Genomic DNA, 24,359 nt, shown 5'->3' on the forward strand with positions numbered 1-24,359 from the left:
TCTGCAATTACAAACTCTGTCCTTACAATCTTGGTATCAAAATAAAGCTAACACTTGGGAAATTTTATCAGAGGTGTAAATATTGAAGCAGATATTACTGCGTCAAAGTTACTGAGACTGGAACACAGAAAAAGTAAATATATTTTATATATTTTTGCCTAATTTTTATTTTATTTTTATTTTTAGTATATAACCCTTTTAAAAATATGCCTCAGATCACATGTGGTTCCAGGATTTCAGTAACCAACATATAAACATCATCTGTGCAAAGATTTATGTTTCTAAAGTGAAACAGTGAAAAACTACAGCCCTGTCAATAGATGAATATCCAGACGTTGTACAAAAATGTCCAATTTTGGCACACAATTGGACACCATGCCAGTTGAATTTTTTAGGTATTAAAGAGCAGAAATTAATAAATTTTATTAACAGGCCTAAAAATGCTTTTTTTTAAAATATATTTTTGAAGAATTAACCACACATTTACATGGTAATGGCCCTTTTCTGCTGTGCGCATGAAGCGTTTAATTGGTCTCTGGCCCTTTAAACTCCGAGGGGCTGTTTGGTTTCTTTTGGTCAATTTGCATGATTGACACCTCTTTTTAATTGTTTTAGCCAATAGAATCAAAATAACAATGCCACGTTCACGTCACTTCAACCAATCAGACGTTGCAATGCCAAAACCCACGTGGGTCCAAATTTACTGCATGTGACATCTGGGTCTAAAATGGAGGTTGTTGACAGAAAACGGCTCTGATGCGGCTAGGTAGGCGTGGTAACTTCTGATAATCACGTGGCTACCGGCTACCTGCGAAAATAAGGAGGAAATCGGGAAGGTAAGCCAATCTGTGTCTTAGCGCATTTTGTGGTCTTCTTTTGCGGCTCATTCAGTGAATTTTGGTCTGATCGTGGTGAAACTTGGTGTGTGGAGTCAGTAATAGCTCTGGAAGCTAACCAGCCTATCTTTAGCCGGTTACATGAAGTCTGGAGAATTTCCGGATTGGTTTTGTTTGTTTAGCGGTCTTCTGCGCATTTACGTAACTGCTCGTTTAATCATGGCTTGTTTTTGATGTGTTTGGTGGTTGTCACTACCCGATCGTACCGGAAACCCGATCGGTACCCCGCATGCGCGAAAGGTGTCTACTTTCGGTCGAAGCATTTTATGATAGTTACGGGTCAGAGTATCTGATAAGATGTTAAGAATAATAAGTATCTCTTAAAATGTTTCCGATAATGAAACATTTAATATAATGTAGACAAAAACAAAAAAAATAAAAAGATAGTTACGGATCAGGACTCCCCGATCCTTACTGCGCATGTGCAAAGTCGGACCGTACAAATCGGGTCTACCCGATCCGTACCGCGCATGTGCAGGGGTTTTCTTCTTCTTCTGTTCGTTTAATGGTAGTTTACTCCCCAGTGTACGAGGATACTGCCACCTGCTGACCGAGCGAATGAACCCTATTGTAAACTGAATTAGCGTCATTACAAACGTGTGTTAAATTTGATTTAGTGATAGTCGAGTGTGTTTATGCTTGTCTGTGTGGAGAGGATTGTTGGAATAGTAATGATGATGTCCGCTATTACTGTCAGTTGCCAGTAAACACTTCATCTGGCTGCCGAATCTTCACACGACATATTACAAAGTCTGTATTATTAACTCTGTAATTAGGCGCCATTCTTCTGATTTTACGGCGCTGTTGTTCAATCGGGGAACGCTCTCTGTTGAGGAGAAAAGCATGAATTTGTTTGTATACGGATTATCCATTGTTTAAATGTCCCGGGCAGTCGAAAAGGAGGCAGAGCTGCTAGGAGCTAAATGGGCGCTAACCGTATCGTTCAAATATATTGAATGTCGCAATGTTGGCAAAGAGAGGAAGTGACGTATGATTTGCGCATTGCGGGTACCGATCGGGTTTCCGGTACGGATCGGGTAGCGACAGTGGTTGTAGAAATGGTTTATATGACATTTTAGCTGAGATTCAGAGGTTTCTGTGGATACCACACATGTCTGGACTTATATTTCTCACCCCATGTTATAACCGATTAAATGTGATTTCTTTTTTGCCCCGGTACCGGGGCTTAAGTGGTTAAACCTGTTTAACTTTAAATCTTAAGTTTTATTTTAAATCTACTTTTATAGTATATTAGAAGTGAACTGTGTTCTCATTTAAATGTTTATTATATACATTGCATTAAAAGTCAAAATGAATAAATAACGTTTTACTTCAGTTATGTTGTTGGAAAATCTATTTCAGAACCAAGCAAATTTTAGGTTTTTTTAGTTTTTTGTTTTTTATTTTATTTTTATAACGACTCAGCATTTTACATAAAAGCTTATCAACATTCACACATTGTAAGACACCATTAGTTTTTATGCTGACTCAGTGTTTCACATAAAGACTTTATCTGGAAACCACCATATATTTTAAATTTACCCTGTTTTGTTTGTCTTCAGTGTCAGGTTGGCTCGAAAATTATGATGTTATGTCTAGTCTTTCAGTACCTGTGTACTGTGTACCAGGCTAAGGACTCTGTGACTCCTCAGCAATAGTGCGGTAGTGCTGTGGCTGATTTTGAAATATGGAAGAGTCTGTCTGGGTGAACAGAGCTGTCATCTTTAGGGGGCGTTTTATCAGGAATTTTCTAGATGTTACCAGATCACCGTAGCCCTGGGAGTGAGAGAAGGCGTAGCCTGACCGAGTACTACGCCTTCTCAGTAGACGACAAGGTGCAGGTGCAGGCAACTCCTCTGTACGCATCTTATACCTCACCTAGAAAAAAGAAATATGGGCTTGTTTTGTTTGGTTTTTTTTTTTTTTTACTATGGATACATTGATTCAAACTCAGTTAAATTACATGCTACTTTATAGTGCACAGGGTGCATAGAAAACAAGAAAGTCTTAGATGCTTTATGTGTTCAGTTTAGTTTTTTCTTTTCTTTTTTTACCTCGTCATTAATGGTAGGACAAAGCTGTATAAAAATGAAGCGGAAAGCTACAACAGGCAGGATACAGAGGAGGAACGTCAGGAATATGGTGAGCCACACATTAGGCTGGTTCAAAGTGTTTCTTGCTGCGCCTAAAATCCAAAAAGGACACAATCACATGAGTCACATACTCAGGTCTTCTTTAAAGTACCAAAATTTTAGAATAGAAAAAAAGTTAACATTAAAGTGGCCTCCATACTAAATGCAGTAAATGTACTTACCAATGAAGGGGAAAGAAGACGGGAAGACATAAAACATGCCATTGCTGTACATGGTGACTGAGATGGCAAAGTAGCCTATCGTGCTTAACACAAAAAAATGGTTCACTGCTGTCCAGTAATAGGTGTCAAGAGACAGCTGAAAAGTGGAAGATTATTGTTATTATTATTACTACTACTACTACTACTACTGTAGTAGTACTGTACTATTACTACATTATTGTTAGTGTCTTGGTGCACAATTAAAATGAGTGGCTGAGATGGAATGGAAGTCTATCTGTTACAACAGACTAATATACTGCATAAGTGCCCACTTTGTTAGGTACACCATTTCAACTGAGTTTTTTAAAAACTGCTGATCTACTGGGATTTTTCTACACAAGCATCTCTATGGTTTACAAAGAATGGTCCAAAACAGAAAATATCTAGGGCTGGGTATTGTCACTGATTTCTAGAATCGATTCCAATTCACAAGGTCCCAATAAGATTCGATCCATGATTTCAATTTGGTTTGATTCGAATATTTATCAGTACTGACACTGACTTCATCAGAGGTGTAAGCATCACAGCAGATGCCTTTGTGTCAAACTGAGGATAAAACACAGAAATTTTTTCCTGGCCTGTTTTTTTGTAGCAGATAACCTTACATCTTGCAGTAGAACAAAAATGGAAGAAAACCATGACTCAACCGAGGCTTTCTTGTCGGAAGTCATTAACAAAGAAAAAAAAACAGTGGCCAACAGGATAGACTGGTGAGCAATAAGCAAGCAAATAATGCAAAAAAATAGAGATTTTTAAATGGGAAACTGTTAAAGTACACTGAGAGAGAGAGAGAGAGAGCTGTGCAGGAAGTGTGATTTTATCATAGTGGAAGCAAAACAGCAAAAGTAAGAAGGAATTTATGATGATGTTTATGGGAAGCGAAATGTGAAACTTAGTTTTGATCTTGTTTTGCTGCTAGGTTAGTTCATTTTGGTTGGAGAATGATGAAACCTGCAGCATCAGAATCTAACACAAAAAAAGACATAAACACAAAGTGCGGACCCGACGTATCAGAATCTGAGTTATCGGCTGTCACCTCCAACTGCGTGTCCATGTACGTGCTGTTGGGTAAGAAAGCCACATCTCACTGATTCTGATGAGTCGGTTCTCCACTTTGCGTTTACGTCCTTTTGCAGAATTTGTTTACCTGCTCTCATTTACTGCTTTAGCTGTTTGGTGGTTGTTGAAATAGTTTTGTGAGGTTTAACCTGAGATTCTGGCGTTTGTGGAAAAATACATTTATATTTAAAAATCGATTCAGGATTTTAATGAATCAATATTGCTTTATTTAAGCTAAAATCGATTTTAATTGGAAAATCAATTATTGAAACCCACCCCTAGTTAGTACCAGCTGAGGATTGTTTAGTACTGATGCTGACCATGTCCATCTCTGTATTACCGCAGTACTCCCATCTTCTGGTGGCTTCTCCAAGCAGGATAGAGCACCATGTCAAAACTCAAATCATCTGAATTTGGTTCTTTAAACATGATAGTGACTTCACTATACTCAAATGGCCTCTACAATCGCCAGATCTCAATCCAACATGGGCCTTTTTGGAATGTGGTGCAATGAGAGAATTGCATTATGGATGTGCAGCTGACAAATATGCAGCAAATGTGTAATGTTGTCATGTGAATATGGACCTACATCTCTGCAGAATGTTTCCAGCACCTTGTTGAATTTTTGCCATAACGATTAAAGGCAGTTCTGCAGTGAAAAAGGGGTACAAACTAATTGTAACAATGTGCACATAATGAAATGTCCAGCAAGGGTGCATGAATGTATGATATAGAAGTCTATAAATCAAGCTGCCAAATGCAATGTTTTCTCAAGCACTGCAGTTCACTGACAAAAAAAAAAAAGAAAGAAGAAAAGGGATAAATAGTTATGTGATTCTCTATGTTCTCACCTGTGTCTGCACCACAATAAGCAGACAGGTCTGTAGCAGGAAAGCAAAAGATGGATGGCTCACAATGTCTTTTCCATCATTTCTGACTGCATCGTTCATGGAAGCCCATGGGATAAAGAAGATGATTAAGGAGCAATAGCAGCCATAAATCAGATATCTCACAAAAGCTTTCTTATTGAAGTATTGGTTCTTCTGGCCTGGAGCGTAGAGCTCCGGATGCTGTAAACTCCAACGGTCATTTACATCCTGCACAAAACAAGGTTTAGTGAAAGAGATTCAATTCAATTCAATTCAATTTTATTTATATAGCGCCAAATCACAACAAATGTCGCCTCAAGGCGCTTCATAGATACAGAGAAAAGCCCAACAATCATATGACCCCCTATGAGCAAGCACTTTGGCGACAGTGGGAAGGAAAAACTCCCTTTTAACAGGAAGAAACCTCCGGCAGAACCAGGCTCAGGGAGGGGCGGCCATCTGCTGCGACCGGTTGGGGTGAGAGAAGGAAGACAGGATAAAAGACATGCTGTGGAAGAGAGACAGAGATTAATAACAGATATGATTCAATACAGAGAGGTCTATTGACACATAGTGAGTGAGAAAGGTGACTGGAAAGGAAAAACTCAATGCATCATGGGAATCCCCCGGCAGCCTACATCTATTGCAGCATAACTAAGGGAGGATTCAGGGTCACCTGGTCCAGCCCTAACTATATGCTTTAGCAAAAAGGAAAGTTTTAAGCCTAATCTTAAAAGTAGAGATAGTGTCTGTCTCCTGAATCCAAACTGGAAGCTGGTTCCACAGAAGAGGGGCCTGAAAACTGAAGGCTCTCCCTCCCATTCTACTTTTAAATACTCTAGGAACAACAAGTAGGCCTGCAGAGCGGGAGCGAAGTGCTCTAATAGGGTAATATGGTACTACAAGGTCATTAAGATAAGATGGGGCCTGATTATTTAAGACCTTGTATGTGAGGAGCAGGATTTTGAATTCAATTCTGGATTTAACAGGAAGCCAATGAAGGGAAGCCAAAACAGGAGAAATATGCTCTCTCTTTCTAGTCCCTGTCAGTACTCTTGCTGCAGCATTTTGGATTAACTGAAGGCTTTTCAGTGAGTTTTTTGGACATCCTGATAATAATGAATTGCAGTAGTCCAGCCTGGAAGTAATAAATGCATGAACTAGTTTTTCAGCGTCACTCTGAGACAGGATATTTCTAATTTTAGAGATGTTGCGCAAATGGAAGAACGCAGTCTTACATATTTGTTTAATATGTGCGTTGAAGGACATATCTTGGTCAAAAATGACTCCAAGGTTCCTCACAGTGTTACTGGAGGCCAAGGTAATGCCATCCAGAGTAAGAATCTGGTTAGATACCATATTTCTAAGCTTTTCAGCGCCGAGTACAATGACCTCAGTTTTATCTGAGTTAAGAAGCAGAAAGTTAGTGGCCATCCAAGTCTTTATGTCTTTAAGACATTCCTGCAGTTTAACTAATTGGTGTGTGTTATCTGGCTTCATGGACAGATAGAGCTGGGTGTCATCTGCATAGCAGTGAAAATGTATGCTATGTCTTCTAATGATGCTGCCTAGGGGAAGCATGTATAATGTAAACAGAATTGGTCCTAGCACTGAACCCTGTGGAACTCCATAATTAACCTCAGTGTGTGAAGAGGACTCTCCATTTACATGCACAAATTGGAGTCTATTAGATAGATATGATACAAACCACTGCAGTGCAATACCTGTAATACCTACAGCATGTTCTAATCGCTCTAATAGGATATTATGGTCAACAGTATCGAACGCTGCACTGAGGTCTAGCAGGACAAGCACAGAGATGAGTCCACTGTCAGAGGCCATAAGAAGATCATTTGTAACCTTCACTAAAGCTGTTTCTGTGCTGTGATGAACTCTGAAACCTGACTGAAACTCTTCAAATAAACCATTCCTCTGCAGATGATCTGTTAGCTGTTTGACAACTACTCTTTCAAGGATTTTTGATATGAAAGGAAGGTTGGAGATTGGCCTATAATTAGCTAAGACTGCTGGGTCTAGAGATGGCTTTTTGAGTAAAGGTTTAACTGCAGCCACCTTGAAGGCCTGTGGTACATAGCCGATTATTAGAGATAGGTTGATCATATATAAGATCGAAGAATTAATCAATGGCAGGACTTCTTTGAGCAGTTTTGTAGGAATGGGGTCTAAAAGACACGTTGATGGTTTGGAGGAAGTAATTATTGAAGTTAACTCAGAAAGATCGATTGGAGAAAAAGAGTCTAACTTAACATCAATGGTACTAAGAGTAGCTGTAGATAATATTACATCTGTGGGATGATTATTGGTAATTTTTTCTCTAATGATAAAAATTTTATTTGTGAAGAAGTTCATGAAGTCATCACTAGTTAACGTTAAAGGGATGGTTGGCTCAAAAGAGCTCTGACTTTTTGTCAGCCTGGCTACAGTGCTGAAGAGAAACCTGGGGTTGTTCTTATTTTCTTCAATCAGTGATGAGTAGTAAGCTGTTCTGGCTTTGCGGAGGGCTTTCTTATAAAGCAACAAACTATTTCTCTAGGCTAAATGATGATCCTCTAAATTTGTGACACGCCATTTCCTCTCCAGATTACGAGTCAGGTACTTCTGATTAGAGACCTTAGTTTTCACTGGAGCTACAGTATCCAGAGTCGTACGTAGTGAGGAGGTGAAATTATTAACAAGATAATCGACCTCTGTTGGGGTAGCGTTCAGATAGCTGCTCTGCTCTGTGTTGGTACAGGGCATTGACGATGATAACAGTGGCTGGATTATATTCTTAAACTTAGTTACAGCGCTTTCAGAAAGACATCTACTTTGATAAAGTCCACTCTTCACTGCTGCGTAATCAATTATTGTAAATGTAAATGTTATCAAGAAATGATCAGACAGGAGAGGGTTTTCAGGAAACACTGTTAAATGTTCAGTTTCTATGCCATATGTTAAAACAAGATCTAGAGTGTGATTAAAGTGGTGGGTGGGTTCTTTTACATTTTGAGAGAAACCAATTGAGTCTAACAACAGATTAAATGCCATGTTGAGGCTGTCATTTTTAGCATCTACATGGATGTTAAAATCACCCACAATAATTATTTTATCTGAGCTCAGAACTAAATTAGATATAAAGTCTGAGAAATCAGACAGAAACTCTGTGTAAGGCCCAGGTGGACGATAGATGATAACAAGTAAGACTGGTTTCTGAGTTTCACAGCTGGGGTGGACAATGCTAAGCATCAGGCTTTCAAATGAATTAAAAGTCTGTCTTGGTCTATCATTAATTAATAGACTGGTGTGAAAAATTGCTGCCACACCGCCCCCTCGACCTGTGCTTCGAGATTTCTGGTAGTTAGAATGACTCGGGGGTGTTGATTCATTTAAACTAACATAATCATCCTGCTGCAACCAGGTTTCTGTAAGGCAGAGTAAATCAATTTGTTGATCAATTATTAAGTCATGTACTAACAGAGACTTGGAGGAGAGAGACCTAATATTTAATAATCCACATTTCACTGTTTTACTCTTTGGTTCAGATGTGGATACTGTATTGTTCTTTCTTTGTAAATGTTTAAGTTGTTTGTTGCTGGTTTTTAGTTTGTTTTTTGTCTGAGATGAGAAAGCTCAGTGGACACAGAGACCTGACTATGAGATATATAAGATAATCTGGTTTATGTAAGTCAACCAAACTGATAGTTACTTGTAATCTACATACCTGGTCAAACAGACACATGCCAAGGACTGGAAGAGCTGTGTAAACCATGTTGTAGAAGGTGATGAACCACTCCTCATAAACAGTCTGTGAACAACCACGATGAACATTTAAATACAACATTAAGAAAAGGTGAATGTGATGCATTTCTCTCACTGAGTTTGATAAACACTTTATGTCCCATTACAAAAGCTACTTAAATTACATTATAGTATAGTTACAATACATATATCTCACCTGTGCAGAAAAACCACAAAAGAAGGCGTACCAGAATTGGACAAGTGTAAAAGTGAAGTTCTTGTAAAAGAAATATCCAAGGAACTTGCACATGCGGATGTAGGACCAGCGGCCGTGCACCAGCAGGAGGCGCTGAAGGTAACGGAACTGGGCAAAGGAATAGTCGCTGGACAGCACTGCCTGCATGCCTTCCTGCCCACTGATACCTACACCAATATGAGCAACTGGCAGGCAGAAAAGGAAGCAAATAAAATACCCAATATCAGCCACATATTCCCCAGCTGGTTAACTGTAATGAAAATACAGCTCTGTATATTGGTGACTTCACAGGTTACCCTTTATCATGCTGACATCATTGGCTCCATCTCCAATAGCAAGAGTGACAGCCTGCTTGTATTTCTTGACCAGCTGAACCACTTGGGCCTTCTGCAAAGGAGTGACCCTGCAGCAAATCACTGTCTGACACATGCATGCTGTCCTCAGCAGCTCCAATGTCAAGTTCTTCTCCAGTGCAAAAGCCTGATGATGAAGGAAAGAATTGATTGGAGTTAGGTCATCTGTCAAGACTCCGTAGTGCAACCTTAAAACCTAAAGAGATTTCCATTAATTTCTACATTCATCTCTAAGTTTAAGAAATATAAGAGAATCAGGCTTTAAAAAAACAATATGTACTTTCTGATCACACAGTTTGTGACCACTACTGCTGAAGCTACATAAGCAAAATAAACTAAACAAAACAGGTCAACCTGCAGAGGTTTTTCAGTGGTTGCTGAAAACAAGCCTTCTTACCAGACTGTGCCCATTTATTATTAGTCCATAATCTCCATCCGCCTTCTCATCCTGCACAGTCTCTGTGTTTTTAAGCCAAAACAGGCCTTCTCGAGATTTAATCACAGTTGGCTCCTCTGCTGCTTCAGGACACATTTTTCTTCGTGCATTCCTGAAAATATGACAGAGAACATGACCTGATAAAAAAAACCTCACAATTCATTTGTTAACTACATTTTTCTTAAAGACAACAATGAAGATATAGAATGAGCCCAGCACAGCCTTAAGATTAACAGGCTAAAACACTTCTCTGTGTTCAATTAAAAAAAAAAAAAAAAAAAGCTATATATTCTCATATTTACAGTTTTTAGCAAACCTTTTGAGACTTACTCTATTTTCACATATTGCATATTCATTTGTATAACTATTTTTTTTTCCTCTATTCAAGTATCTACACTGGTGAACATGGCTGTGGCTTGACTTGTTAATAATCCATCCACCATTAATTTTCTGCCACAGGGGACACTAAGGCATGCCAACTGAGATAAGTTAGTTTTCCAACATGTTCTGCATCTGCTCCAAGGCATCCTAGATTCAGACACCCTAAGATGTCTGAATCAGGTCAACTGGCTTGTTTTGATGCGGCTGAGAAGTGGCTCCACTCTCTATCCCTCCTCATGCTATCTCTAAGGTAATGCGTAAAAAATAACATGTCCGGCTAATACAGCGGTAGTCAAATGCCACTTAGGAAGACATTAGCTTGTGCGGTTACAGGTTACAATTAATCATACAAATGCTTAGGAACATTAAAATGTCAGATTTTTATAGATTTTTTTTCTTGTGATAGAATTAGCTTATGGCTATGACAAACTGGCTAGTTTAATATTAGTTTTTCATTTACAGTAGGTTTTTCATTCAGTTGTGGTAGAATTAGATTTTGATAGCAAGTTATGAAATCTGGCAGCAACAGTTGTTAATTTGTCTTATGACCTTATAAAATCTATGGTCAATAGTAGGAAATATAAAATCTGATTTCATTTTAATAAAAACAAGGATCTGTTGTTTTAGAACTGCAACAACTACCTATTTCTTTTAAAGCTGTAGAAAAGTAACTAAAGGGCAGGGTTTTGTATACAGGAAAAGGAACACATGAAGGGTTGAATTTGTGATGAATGAGTTATTGGTCGTGTTTTTCCAGTATTTTTTTTTAAGTTTATTGAAGTTCATAGTGACAAATTATCTCACTGATTCATATGCTGAAACAGCTTCCGATTGGCAGAATACAATCATCATCTGGTTTTAACTGACTCACTGTAGCTCCTATTTGACGCCTTCAGCAGTGTTGGCTGAGACAACAAAGACGTCCTTCATCTCCTCTCTTAGCATGTTACAGGAATAGCCAATGTTCTCTGCTGTCTCTGTTGAAGGAAAAAAAAAAAGAATAATTCTCAATCACCTAGGTGCTAGAAATCTTTAAAGTCAATCTTGCAGCAAACAAAAGCTGGAACGACTCTCAGAGCATTTGTCGATATGTATATTAGATCTGACTTGAAACCATGGAAACCCATCAACCAAAACTGTTGATGATCTGAGATTGTGCGTAGATTAATGAGGGCAGCAACATAAGAATGTATTACACATCATAATGAAGTCTTTATCCACTTTGAAATGTATGGTTTAAAAAGAAAAAGTTCCACTGACCTTGCTTATCTCCAGTTAACACCCAGATTTTGATGTCAGCTTTAGCCAGTTGCTCAATGGTCTCTGGCACACCGTCTTGCAACTTGTCCTCCACAGCTGTCGCTCCCAACAGCTAAAGCCACACATGCAGCTATGATTTAAACTGATGCTAAATAAAGCAAAGCAATGAAGCCATCCTATACCTTTATCACGAATTATGCTGGTTTCACTGTAACATTAGTGTACAATATAAACCAGGGGTGTCAAATATAAAGGTCTGGGTGCCAGAACTGGCCTGGCATAGGCTCTAACCTGACCTGCTGGACAGCTTTGGAAAATGTGAAGAATGGAATTAATTTTCACTTGTATTTTCATAGGTTTTTGCAGCTTTTCCTACTGATAAAGACCTCCCCCATGGCCATATGCATACTACACCAAGTAAATTAATTAATAGGTAAACAATTAAATGTTAGAACAATTCCTCTGAATTAACAAAACCTTTCTATTTTATAATTACAGGACAGTCTGGTTAATGAACTTTTCTGTAACTTTACATATTTACTTCTACATATTAGCCGAAAGAGTCATGCTGATAAATTTCTTTCATTTAATACAGAAGCATTTCTCATCATATGAGAAAATCTGAGACGTACTGTTGAAATTGCACTTCGTTTTCTTATTGGAAGATATGTCAGGGATTAAATGTGTAGTAACACACTGACAGGGGACAATCTGAATTTCACTGGACCAGCCCATTTAACATGAAATTAGGCTATATTGTGGGCTGTAATGTAAAGTGAGTTTCATATCCCCGGTATAAAGTATAACTACCAATAGATAATCAAGCAGCAAATTCGTATTGACAAAGTTTTCAGCACGTGTACTAACCATCATATCTTTCTCTATCTCTTCATAAAGTTCATCAAGTTTTTCTTCACGTCCCTCCATGTCAACACTGGCCTCATGGTGGCGCTGTGTCCAATCTATCATGTAGTCCTCATTTAAGTCTTTGTAGGCCAGAGCAAGTGTACGGAGGCCATCACCTGCATACTCCTGTTTTTGTTTGATAATCGAAAGAAGTCAAATGTTAAATTACATTAATTATATTAAAATTTCATTGACTTTAGCTTCAAGCTACTTTTATATGCTTTGGATTACTCACATTGAGGTGGTTAGTGGTTACTTCCATCAGTTTGTTACAGGAGGGGTGCAGTCTTTCAAAGATCATGGTGTCTGCACCTTTGCAGTATAGAGTCAACTTCCCCTCTGCGCTGCGCACTGGAAGTGACAGGGAAAGTTACAAAGTTTGACGTAATGTCATGCAGAAATGAGAAATATATTCTAAATATACAAAGTGTGGTCACTGAAGATAACGACACAAAAAAAACCTATCACTACTTCCTCTCACCTATCACTGACATCCTCTTCCTCATATTATTAAAGTCCAGAATGGCCAGAAGTTCAAAGATGACTTGTTTGCCCATCTCTACGACTGTGATAGTTTCTGGTGTGCGTGATAGGAACACATATCCAAAGTTTCTTGCACCTGATGTAGGCGCTCACCAGAGCGCCTTCATCAGGTGACTGAGCCTGATAATTGAGCTCTCCTACCAGGTAAAACAGAGATGACAATTTTTGACAACTGGTATATATTGTTACAATTTGGAAATTTTCATGGTGGAGCACATTATTACTTCTGTGTCTATGGATGGGATTTGAGTACTGGCGCTGTTCTCTATAATTCAGTTCCTTGAAATTTTTAGTTTGCTTGCCTATAGGGAATTCCCTTTCCTATCTGTTTGGGATATTTTATACTTTACAGTTTAAAAATCTTTTCATAACTATGCTATAGAAATATTCTGGAATTTGCGCCTGTGTAAGGCTTTCTAAGTTGTTTGAAATAACAACAATTATTCAGGACTATTTATCATAAGGAGCTGCAATGCAATTCTCCTGAAATGTAAATGACATGAAGATGTCTTTTAGGGGACCCCTCACCCTCTTTCTTTTCCTCAGGCATGACAGTGTGACACAGGGATAACAAGCGGAAGAACTGCTGAGTCTCAGGGTTTCCACTTCTCACCATCTCCACCAGACTGTGGTCATGAAAGCTGAACTTTGGATCAGCCAGATTGTTCCAGGAGAAGTCCACTCTCTCTGTCCTCTGCAAGAAAAGCCAAAACAAAAAAGTTGGATCAATACTTCCTTTAAACAAAGTTCACAAACAATGCAATGGATGTATTTTCCTCTCACCTCTGTAATTTCCACTCTTTCTCCAGAGAAACCATAGAGGTCTCCTGAATATATGATAAATGTACTGTAAAATCAGTTGTTCACCCAATGTGTTTCCATTTGCCTCACTAATTTTTACACAAGCAAAGCTGCTCACCGTAAGCTTTTCCATTAATGGAGCACTTGTTGAAAGTCATGATGTTCTGTGTCAGAGTGCCAGTCTTGTCGCTGAAGATGTATTTAATCTGGCCTAGCTCCTCACTGAGTGTGGTGGTTCTTGCCTGAGCTGGAGTATCTTTCTTAGGATAGTACATCTTCCTGTCCCAGTCTATGAAGAAGCTGTTCCCCAGACGAATGACTTCCACGCTAATAATGTAGCATAAATTGGTAAAATTTCAAATTGTGATACATATTAGCACAAGTCTCAAGTGTTCAAACCAACTTTGGTTGTTTTCTTGTTTCATTATTTTTCTGTGCTGAAACTTACCTGACATAAAGTGAACTGGGTACCACTGTGTTAAGGACAATGACATAAGACCAGAAGATGAGGAATGATGAAAGAGGAGCATCAATGCCCGGTTCACAAGGAAGAAACATAGTGAACACTGAGCCCTCGTTTGTTTCCCAGATAGCATTCCCAATGGTCAAAACGGAGCACATAGATGCCAGGAAACCAAAGATCTGATGGAATAAAAATATCAGACTTCTTGATTATTCAAACAATATTACTCTTGTCACTCAGGTGAAAAACAAATCACTGTCTTTAAGTTCTATATCTATAAGCTGAGACTTTGTGTGACTTTCTTTGTATTTGTGCTTGTGTAAACTCACACATAACACCAGGATATTCGTCAAGTGATCAATGCTTGTCCGTTTGAATATTGACTTTCCGCTGTTCTGCATCAGTTTAGTGTCAGGACCTGGAAAGGATCAATGTGATGTTGAGACACTGACAGTGATGCAGATACAGTTTTCAGACTGGTTAGCCTTAGAAGGAGAATGGCCTAAATGAGACACCACGAATATGTCATTACTGTGATATTGTTGTTTTAAGAACTTCACACTCTAGAATCTGTGGCAGATTATCTTCTGGATACCTTTGCAGATGTAACCACATCTCCTTCCTGCTCTAGTCTCTTATGTACAACTTCAAACATTATTATCAGAGAAAACAATAAAAGCTAGACCAAAAAAAATCACTCAAATTGCAAATTGTACACAGTTGCAGTGCACAGTGTACCTCCAAAGATGACCAGACCGAAGCACCACTCAGTGTTCCTGAGAGTACAGCCTCTGAGCAGCACTTTGTCGTTGTCCAAGGCATATCTTTCTCCGTTCAAAGTCAGAGTCCCTTTGAACTTGTCCAGATGGTTATTGGGAGGTTCACATCGCACTTCACCTGAGAAACAGAAATCAGTGTCAGCAAATGATTCTGAACATCAGTTCACAGGATAGTTAGAGGACAGCTTGAAGCAGTCTGTGTAGTCTCCTCCGACCTCTTGTATCAACAAGGGATTTTCGCCTAGAGAACGGCTGCTCACTGGATATCTTCTCTTTTGTGGACCATTCTCTGGAAACCCTACAGATGTGGGTTAATCCCAGCAAGTCATCATTTTCTGAAATACTCAGACTAGCCAATCTGGCGCCAACAATGATGGAACATTCCAAATTCTTTAAATCAACTTTCTGCCACATTTTATACTCAGTTTGAATTTCAACAGGTCACTTTAATAATGTTCACATGCCAAAATGAAGTGGATTGCTGTCATCTGATTGACTGGTTAGATGTCTGTATTAATCAGCAGGTGAACAGGTGTACCTAACAAAGCAAACAAATAAACAATTAAATAAAACCCAAGATCCCATTGTTACATTAGTAGAAAAAGCCATGCATGAGGAAATACAATCACTCAGTACAAACTAAAACAGTTCAAAGGTAAAATGCTGCTCTATTGATTGATTGATTGATTGTTAATTTATTTCAAACATGTAAACAATATACAGGTACATTTAGTAAAGAAAATAAGAGAGAAAAAAATACTATACAAAAGTCAATACATTTCAATATTGCTACCGTTCTGATTCATTTACATGTTGAAAGGGAGTGGGAAGAAGTACACACTTATTTAATCCCACCCCTTTGCCATAAGTTATCAGTTAATATTTAGTCAGCTTCCTTACTGATATAATCTGTAATAAAAATAGTGAACAGATTGCTGATATAATGTATACTATAATATGACATCATGATTTTTTTTAAATAGAGACATTCACTTAATTTCAATATTTTCCCTTTCTTTATAGTTCGAGAAGATCATATTTTTATAACTCTTTTTGAACAGTTTTATGTTCGGACATTGCTTTAATTCCATATTCACACTGTTCCACAGTTTCACTCAAAGAACAGAAACACAAAAGCTTTTTCTTGTAGTACGTAACTTCCCTGTTTTGAAGTTACAAAAACCCCTTAAATTATAACTTCCTTCTTTCAAAAAAAACCACTCTGAATATTACCTGGCAGTTCCTTATTTTTTGCTTTGAATAGAATTTGTGCTGTTTGGAATTTCACTAGATCGGCAATTTTCAATATTTCAGACTGCAAAAATAGTGAGTTTGTATGTTCCCTATAACCTGCATTGTGGATTATTCGAACTGCTTTTTTTTCTTTTTTTTTTGGAAGAGTAAAAAGTGAATTTAATGTGGTTTTATAGTTGTTGCCCCAGACCTCTGCGCAATAGCTTAAGTATGGTGAAACCAGTGAACAGTATAGAATATGAAGTGATGTTCTGTCTAACACCTGCTTTGCCTTGTTTAGTATTGCAATGCTACATGATACTTTGGAATGAATATATCTTACGTGAGCTCTCCAGTTAAGTTTTTCATCTATTATTACCCCCAGAAATTTATTTTTACTGACTCTTTCAATATCAGCACCATTTATTTGAATCTTTGCATTTGTATCTAAACTACTATTTCCAAATAACATAAGTTTAGATTTATTCAAATTTAATGATAATTTGTTTTTATCAAGCCAGAACTTCACTTTACTTATTTCATTAGTCATATCCTCCAATAAATTCTGCTGATCATCACCAGAGCAAAAAATGTTTGTATCATCAGCAAAAAGAACCATTTTAATACTTTGGACACTTTACAGATGTCGTTAATGTACAAGTTGAAGAATTTTGGACCCAAAACTGACCCTTGGGGTACACCACAAGCAATGTCCATACATAAGGAGCAACCACCATTTATTTTCACAAACTGCTTTCTGTCACTTAAATAACTCCGGACCCAATCTAAAACTACCCCTCTGACACCATAACGTTCCAGTTTCTTATTAATATATCATGATCTATAGTGTCAAATGCCTTTGTCAAGTCTATGAATAACCCAGCCACATATTGCTTTTTGTCTATGGAAATTGTGATGTATTCTATTGAATCTAATAGTGCCAATGATGTTGATCTGCTTGATCTGAATCCGTACTGACTCTCGGTGAGTAGTTTATGTTTATCTATAAATTTTTCCAGTCGGTTGTTAAACAGTTTTTCAAGAATTTTTGAGAAATGAGGTAGTAAAGAGACAGGCCTGTACTTTGTGAAATGGTGTTTGTTTCCAGATTTGTATAGAGGTATAACTTTTGCTATTTTCATTCTGTCTGGAAATTGACCAGTTTGAAATGATAAATTACAGATGTATGTAAACGGTTTTATAATAGCCTCAATGACTCTTTTAACCACTATCATATCAATATCATTACAATCCAAAGATTTCTGATTTTTACATTTTTTGACAATCTCAAAAACTTCATTTTCATCAACAGCTGTGAGAAACATAGAATATGGATTTCTGCCTATCAGTGTATCCGGTTTTTCCTGTGCTTTCCCAGGATCTATCCTGACAGAATTTTTTTTTTAGGGGGGGAGGGTTTCATTTATGCATTTATGCATTATTTATTTTGGTACTTACATTAATTCTTAACTCAGCCAAGGGCTATCAACCTAAAAAAAATCTTTGTTAGTTTTGGTCTCCTCTGACATTTCCCAATGACAGAACCAGGTTTCACTTTTGAAAATCAGACTGCGTGTTGTCTCAGAATCAGATTCTCACCATTAAAGGCAGCCAGTGCCTCAATGTTGTCTCCCAGCTCTCCAGTTACAGTCAGAGCCTGTTTCACCTTCAGATTGGTTTCTCTGGGGGAGACCAAGGGAAATCCAAGACAGTCTCAGACATTAGGTGTCAACCTAGCATTTACACAAACACCACAGTACAGCACACTTACCCATCTAGTTCAGCTGTATCCACATAAACTAAATTAAGGGGCTCACTGATGGACAGCAACAGAATGTCTGCCTAAGAAATAAAAGCACTGAGTTTAGTTTGGAACTTACTTTTGAAATGAATTTCTTTCACTTGCTTCAAATCTTTACTATAGCCTCCCCAAACTTACTGTGACAAACTCATTATTCTTCAGTTTGACTATGTTCCCGACCTGAACATTCATCCATTTTTCATTTTTGAGTCTGTCAGGGAAGCGAACAAAGGCATACAACACAGAAATGAATCCAAAACGGCATAATTCTTCATACAAAAGGTATTCTTTTCTTTTTCATTTGGGTTCCCAAAGACTTACTGGCCATCCACGAGGACGTCCACCTTCCGGTTATTGACTTTTCTGTCACATTTGTGTCTGTTCTGCTCAGTTGACACAAGAAAAGGATACTGTTTGCTTCCAAATCTAATATTAGTTTCTTATTTTTGGTTTTCTCTGTTGCTATTACCGATTTCAACTTACTATGTCATCAATGGCATCTTTGACTGCTGTTATAGAAAGCACTACTATTAAGGCGAAACCTGTAGTGATCCATGAGAGAGAGGTTTGTGGGATCAACTGTCAACACACATACACACAAAGATTAACACACTCTTTCAGTGCATAGATAATATCTTTTCTTCTTCTTCTTCCTAGCGGTTCATATCCCGCAATGCAGGGTCTGCTGTTTTTCTTCTTCCTATCCAGGGCATCTTTTGGTGTAACATTCGCAGCCTTCATATTGTCTTTGATTTGGTCCAACCAGTGCTTTTTTGGTCTTCCTCGTGGCCTGTTGCCACCCAGATCTAATTGCTGGGCTGTCTTTGCGATGGAGTTCTTATCGCTACGGGCAACATGGCTGTACTATCGGAGCCTCGCCTCTCGCATCTTGTCTGTGATCGGTGTCACTCCCCATCGTTTCCTAACGCCTTTTTTCCTCGCTTGGTCTAGTCGTGTGAGACCCAGAGGCCATGTCAGCATCTTCATCTCCATAGTGTGAAGGGCTTGTTCGTGCTTGTTCGTAGCTGGCCAGCACTCTGACCCATAGAGTGCCACTGGGCACACGATCGACTTATAAACTTTCGCCTTAAGATAGATTGGCATTCTCTTGTCGCACAAGACTCATCTGACCTGGCACCACTTCATCCACGCTGTGTTGACACAGAGTCTGGCGTCTGGTAGAGTTTCGCAGTCCGAGGTGATAAGGGACCCGAGGTACTTGAATTGGGCAACTTTAGTCAGCGGCTCGCCGTTGATAGTGATGGTACTGTTGGTCTGGGGGCCGCGTTCAAGGTACTCAGTCTTCTTGATGTTCAGGCACATGCCGATCAGGCACAAGCCGATCTTTCCATGCTTGTGTTCAGGTTTGCAGGGCTAGGCAGTTTTTTGTTTCTGATAGACACACATCATCTGCATACAGTAGGCTCCATGGATGTGGTGATTGCAAACCAGCTGTCGCGGTGTCCATACAGAGGGTGAACAGCATAGATAATATCTTTTAAGATTCTTAAAACTGAAAAACTTAACAGTTAACAGTTTCATTTTATTTATGTATGTCATGTATGTTCACACTTAATAACATTTGGAAAAAGCTTTTTTTTTTTTTTTTTTTTTTAAAAAGTCTATTTATAAAAAAGGAAAAAAAAGTGCAAGTCCTTTCACATTTTAAGTCAAATGAAGTTTGAAAAAGGTATGGTTGAATATAGAGAATGAACTCTCAATGCAGTATTTGCATTCACATAACTATGTGCAGCATAAAATAACTCTTTTTAAGCATGCAATTATTCTGACAAGAATGGCAACATGTCTACCTGAAGGATGAGCAGGAAGAGGAAGTAGGCATTAGCGAGCCTCCTGAACTGCTCAAAAAGATTAAGTGGCAGGAAGGTGAAGATGTTGTATTTGGAGGTCTTGATGGCATTGTTCTGAAGTTAAAGAAATCGACAGAGGAAAGTAACATGACTGATGTCAGTTTAACAAAAATCACTGTGATTTAATATTTAAATGTTTGTAATAAAGTTTTTTAATGTTTAATTTATATTTGGCAGACATACTAACAAAAAATCCTAAGATTTCTAGGATTGTACTATTAATTTCCTAAAATTTCCTATTTACTCAAAAAACGGTCTTTGTGACACTTGACATTCGTTGTGACAGAGTAATCAAATCCAAACAAGCAAAGCATTGAGCTGAGGGTGTGTCCAAAGCTTGATAGGCATGATAACATTTGTTTATATACTTACAGCATAGCAGAAAGATAGGTTGAAAGTTCTGTCATTAGCCCGCAAGCATCTCTCCTTCTCTGTGAGAGAGTAAAGCAGTAAGAGCAGGAGAGAGTTTATGCTACTGTATGTTACAGCAGTACTGACAAACTCAAATTTAATTTTTGCAAACATTTCAGAGCTGAAAGCTGAAATGTGTACTGCATGTCACAAAAATAAATATAACTAAAACTGAGACAGCCATAAAGTAACTGAACAATGCAGTAAAGTAGAGCAAAGTTTAAGTGCATCTAATCTCACCTTCCTTATTTCCATGTCCGCACAACTGTCCAAAGTATGACAGCACAGTTCCCATCTTTAACTCAGGTTCTCCATGTTTTATAACCTGGAAAAAAGTCCACTTTTCAGTTCTAATTGGTGAGTCATTTCAAACCAAAAGGGTTTCTATATCAAAAAGCTAGGCAAAAGCGAGAGGGAACCAGTTAATTCCTGGAAGGTCATGTTTGTTTAGAACTGCGATATAATGTTTAAAAATGAATAGAGAAAAGGTGGAACTATTTAATATGTACAGCACACCTTTTAAAATGGTGATGAGGGAAAGACAAAACATCCCAAAAATAATAATCCTGAGCTTTCACAAAGCCAAAAATATCTCTCCAGCTATAGGTAGACATATAACAGTCACATACTTGACAAGATTTCCACCCCTCCCCACAATTTATCTTTGCTCCAAAGATGTAAAGATACAGAGGCCTTTTAAACTCTTGGTACTGTAGTTAAACATATGGTGCAATAATCCCTTACTACACAGATTAAGATAAAGATGTACCCTTGACCATTTGACTTGCCCAGTAATCTACCAATAATAATATGCAGGTATTGTCATTTTATAGAATTTTACTGGAAAAATGTTTATCAGTGGGACATAAAGAATACAAAATGTTGACAATAAAATGCATAACAGCACAAAAAATAATTAACTACCTAACTTTTCAATGCTACGCTCCATTGATACCTAATTTCTTAAGGAGGAAAAACAAAATCTACACGGAAGCAACAACTCATTCTTTGGCATGTTTCAACTGATCCTTCTTCTTGCACTCACAAAAATATTAGATCAGTCTGAATGATGTCAGATTTAAAGGGTTCAGATTCTGAGATGGTTCCTGACAAAAAAAAAATCATAATATCATAGTTTTCTGAGTTTGAAAACAAATGAAACTTAGTCACATACCTGAAACAGCAATATAATTGTATGTATGTATGTATGTATGCTGTATGTTACAGAAATTTTATGATTTAGTTGAATATAAAATGGCACAGATAATGTATAAAGCACAAAATAGCTTGCTTTGCCCCAGTACTCAGAAGCTGTTCAAAGTCAGAGAGAGTCAATATGACTTAAGGGGAACAGATTTCTTTAAAAAAAACAAGATAAGGACAAATATAAAGCAGAGATGTGTTTCTGTTAGAGGAGTTAACCTGTGGAATAGTTATGACAGTGATTTAAAAAGGTGTAGTTCATTTTCCTTGTTTAAAAATATGTTTAAAAATAGAGTATTAGAAAAATATATATATCAAGAATGAAAAGAGCAAAAAAAAAAACAAAAACAAAAAACAGAAAACCTCTTGATTCTTTTGCTTTGATGTAGTTACTTACTAAGGTGGTGGTGTTTTTTCTTGTTTGTTTGTTTGTTTGTTTTGTTTTTGCTTTGTTTGCCTTCTCTCACCCCAACCGGTCGCAGCAGATGGCCGCCCCTCCCTGAGCCGGGTTCTGCCGGAGGTTTCTTCCTGTTAAAAGGGAGTTTTTCCTTCCCACTGTCGCCAAAGTGCTTGCTCATAGGGGGTCATATGATTGTTGGGCTTCTCTCTGTATCTATGAAGCGCCTTGAGGCGACATTTGTTGTGATTTGGCGCTATATAAATGAAATTGAATTGAATTTTATTATTTGCTTCGAGCCCTGTGTACAGGAGCTGCATGCTAAAAGATCTTTTGTTAAAAGGGTTGGCGTAATAAGCAAATGCTTCAGCCAATACCTTTTGATTAGCCTTGTCTCATGCTTTCTTGCTTTGTGGTAAATCTTTGTTCTGTCTTCACTGAGATATTTGAATGCTAATCAATAAACATATCAATCCTGCAGTACTGAGGAAAGACAAACTCAAATTTAATTTATGCAAACATTTCAGAGCTGTTAGTCCAGCAGCATTTTGAAATGTGCACTGCTTGCCACAAAAATAAATAAATAAAACTAAAACTGAGTAAAACTGAGTTACATAAGGTAACTGAACAATGCAGTAAAGTAGAGCAAAGTTTACGTGCTTCTAATCTCACCTTCCTTATTTCCGTGTCCACACAAATGGCAAAAGTATGACAGCACAGTTCCCATCTTTAACTCAGGTTCTCCATGTTTTATAACCTGGAAAAACACACATTTCAGTCCTAATTAGTGAGTTTTCAGTTAGTGAGTCTTTATTGGTATTATATGTCAATATAATAATAGAGTGAGTTAGTGAGTCTTTATTGGTATTATATGTCGATATAATAGAGTGCATTTATATAGTGCTTTTCAAGATCCTCAAAGCACTTTACATTTCCACTATTCATTCACTCTCACTGGTGGAGGCAAACCACAGTTATAGCCACAGCTGCCCTAGGGCAGACTCACAGAAGCTGCCATATCACACCATTGGCCCCTCTGGCCATCACCAGGAGGTGAAGTGTCTTGCCTAGGACACAACAACCAAGACAGACAGAGCTGGGGATCGAACCGGCAACCTTCCGGTTACAAGATGAGCTTCCCAAGCCCAAACCACGGTCACCCAATGGATATAAAAACCAAAAGGGGAAACTGTGGCAAAAGCGAGAGGGAACCAGTTGCTATAATATTTAGGGATTAATAGTGAAAAGGTGGAGCTGTTTAAGATGTACAGCACACCTCATAAATTGGATATGAGGGAAAGACAGATGCAAAACATCCCAAAAATAATAAATCTGAGGTTTCACAACACTCAAAATATCTCTCCATCAATCTATAGATAGACAGCCATCAGTCACATACTTGTCAAGATTTCCACTCCTCCCCATTTTATCAGTTCTCCAAAGCTGTAAAGATATAGTGCAACGTCCTTTCAACTCTTTGTACTGTAGTTAAATTTAAGAGGTAACAATCCCTAACTACACAGATAGAGATAAAGATTTATCCTTGACCATTTGACTTGTTCAGTAATCAGCCCATAATAATATGCAGGTATTGTATTTTTCAGGAATTGTTGTGGATAAATGTTTTTCAGTGAGACATAAAGAATATGAATTGATCACAGGGCAATATAAAAAATATAATTAACTGCTTCACTTTTCAGTGGTCTAATGCTACCTAATTTGTTAAGAAGAAAAAACAAATTCATCCATGAGCCATGAAAAAATCAAGAAGCCCTCTTTTGGCATGTTTCATTTGATCCTTCTTCTTCCACTTGCAAAAATACTAAATAGGTCTGAATTACTGTAAACCTAAAGTGATTTAAATGGTTCTTGATAAGAACTAATAAAATGCAGCATTTTCTAATAGTTTTTTAAAGTCTGAAAACAAATGAAAATCAACCACATACCTCAAACAAAAATATGATTTATTTTGTCTTCTGGGTCCTGCTTGCAAGCAGACACAGGTGCTAGAATTTTAAGATTTCAACCCTCCTTTTACTTCCATCTTTGAAAAAATAAATCCAGGTTTTTGTCTCTTCAGTGCATGGAAGGCCATGCACCAGTTTAATCCTAAAAAGAGAAAGGAGGATCAACTGAGTCTTCTAGCAGGATAAAAGACAACAGGAACAACAGGTGAAATGTTGTAGTTGCACCTACAGTAGAAGGTTTGGGCACATGCAGGAGGAGGAGGGATTCTCTTGCAACTAAATGCTAAGAGGTTATGTAAACCGTTCAGTGTTCGTTGGACTTGAGCAGGTGCAGGACGGGAAAGGCACTAAAACAATAGTAAAGCCGAAGTGCTCCAGCCAAT

General features: G+C 37.9%; 2 protein-coding genes and 1 pseudogene across 4 annotated transcripts; all 3 read right to left on the bottom strand.

Annotated features, from left to right (window-relative positions):
* Positions 1-159: 159 nt before the first annotated feature.
* Positions 160-11,315, bottom strand: LOC146514557 (phospholipid-transporting ATPase ID-like). Its single transcript, XM_085165931.1, has 9 exons — positions 11,213-11,315; positions 9,922-10,072; positions 9,468-9,651; positions 9,133-9,356; positions 8,899-8,982; positions 5,160-5,405; positions 3,211-3,346; positions 2,951-3,081; positions 160-2,774 (listed from the first exon to the last, which is right to left on the bottom strand). The coding sequence occupies exons 2-9, from the start codon at positions 10,054-10,056 to the stop codon at positions 2,526-2,528; spliced, it is 1,389 nt and encodes a 462-aa protein (XP_085022057.1). The 5' UTR covers positions 10,057-10,072; positions 11,213-11,315; the 3' UTR covers positions 160-2,525.
* A 435-nt stretch (positions 11,316-11,750) lies between these two features.
* LOC146514558 (phospholipid-transporting ATPase ID-like) lies at positions 11,751-18,101 on the bottom strand (annotated as a pseudogene). The gene is made up of 11 exons (XR_014874827.1): positions 18,098-18,101; positions 17,926-18,006; positions 15,053-15,211; positions 14,644-14,732; positions 14,300-14,493; positions 13,970-14,178; positions 13,834-13,877; positions 13,579-13,744; positions 12,989-13,187; positions 12,743-12,858; positions 11,751-12,633 (listed from the first exon to the last, which is right to left on the bottom strand). The product of XR_014874827.1 is annotated as a phospholipid-transporting ATPase ID-like (transcript).
* On the bottom strand, positions 17,928-24,294 carry LOC146514559 (phospholipid-transporting ATPase FetA-like). 2 transcript variants are annotated; one of them, XM_085165943.1, is made up of 8 exons: positions 23,956-24,294; positions 22,682-22,766; positions 20,371-20,429; positions 19,939-20,052; positions 18,611-18,706; positions 18,449-18,510; positions 18,098-18,338; positions 17,928-18,008 (listed from the first exon to the last, which is right to left on the bottom strand). In XM_085165943.1, exons 2-7 carry the CDS (start codon positions 22,734-22,736, stop codon positions 18,245-18,247), a joined length of 480 nt encoding a protein of 159 aa, XP_085022069.1. In that variant the 5' UTR covers positions 22,737-22,766; positions 23,956-24,294; the 3' UTR covers positions 17,928-18,008; positions 18,098-18,244. The 2 variants fall into 2 exon arrangements, with proteins under 2 accessions (XP_085022069.1, XP_085022068.1); XM_085165942.1 differs by lacking the exons at positions 22,682-22,766; positions 23,956-24,294 and adding an exon at positions 20,650-21,596.
* Between the last annotated feature and the right edge of the window lie 65 nt (positions 24,295-24,359).

The sequence above is a fragment of the Neolamprologus multifasciatus genome, chromosome 7 (genome assembly GCF_963576455.1).
Source record: "Neolamprologus multifasciatus chromosome 7, fNeoMul1.2, whole genome shotgun sequence".
NCBI lineage: Eukaryota > Metazoa > Chordata > Actinopteri > Cichliformes > Cichlidae > Neolamprologus > Neolamprologus multifasciatus.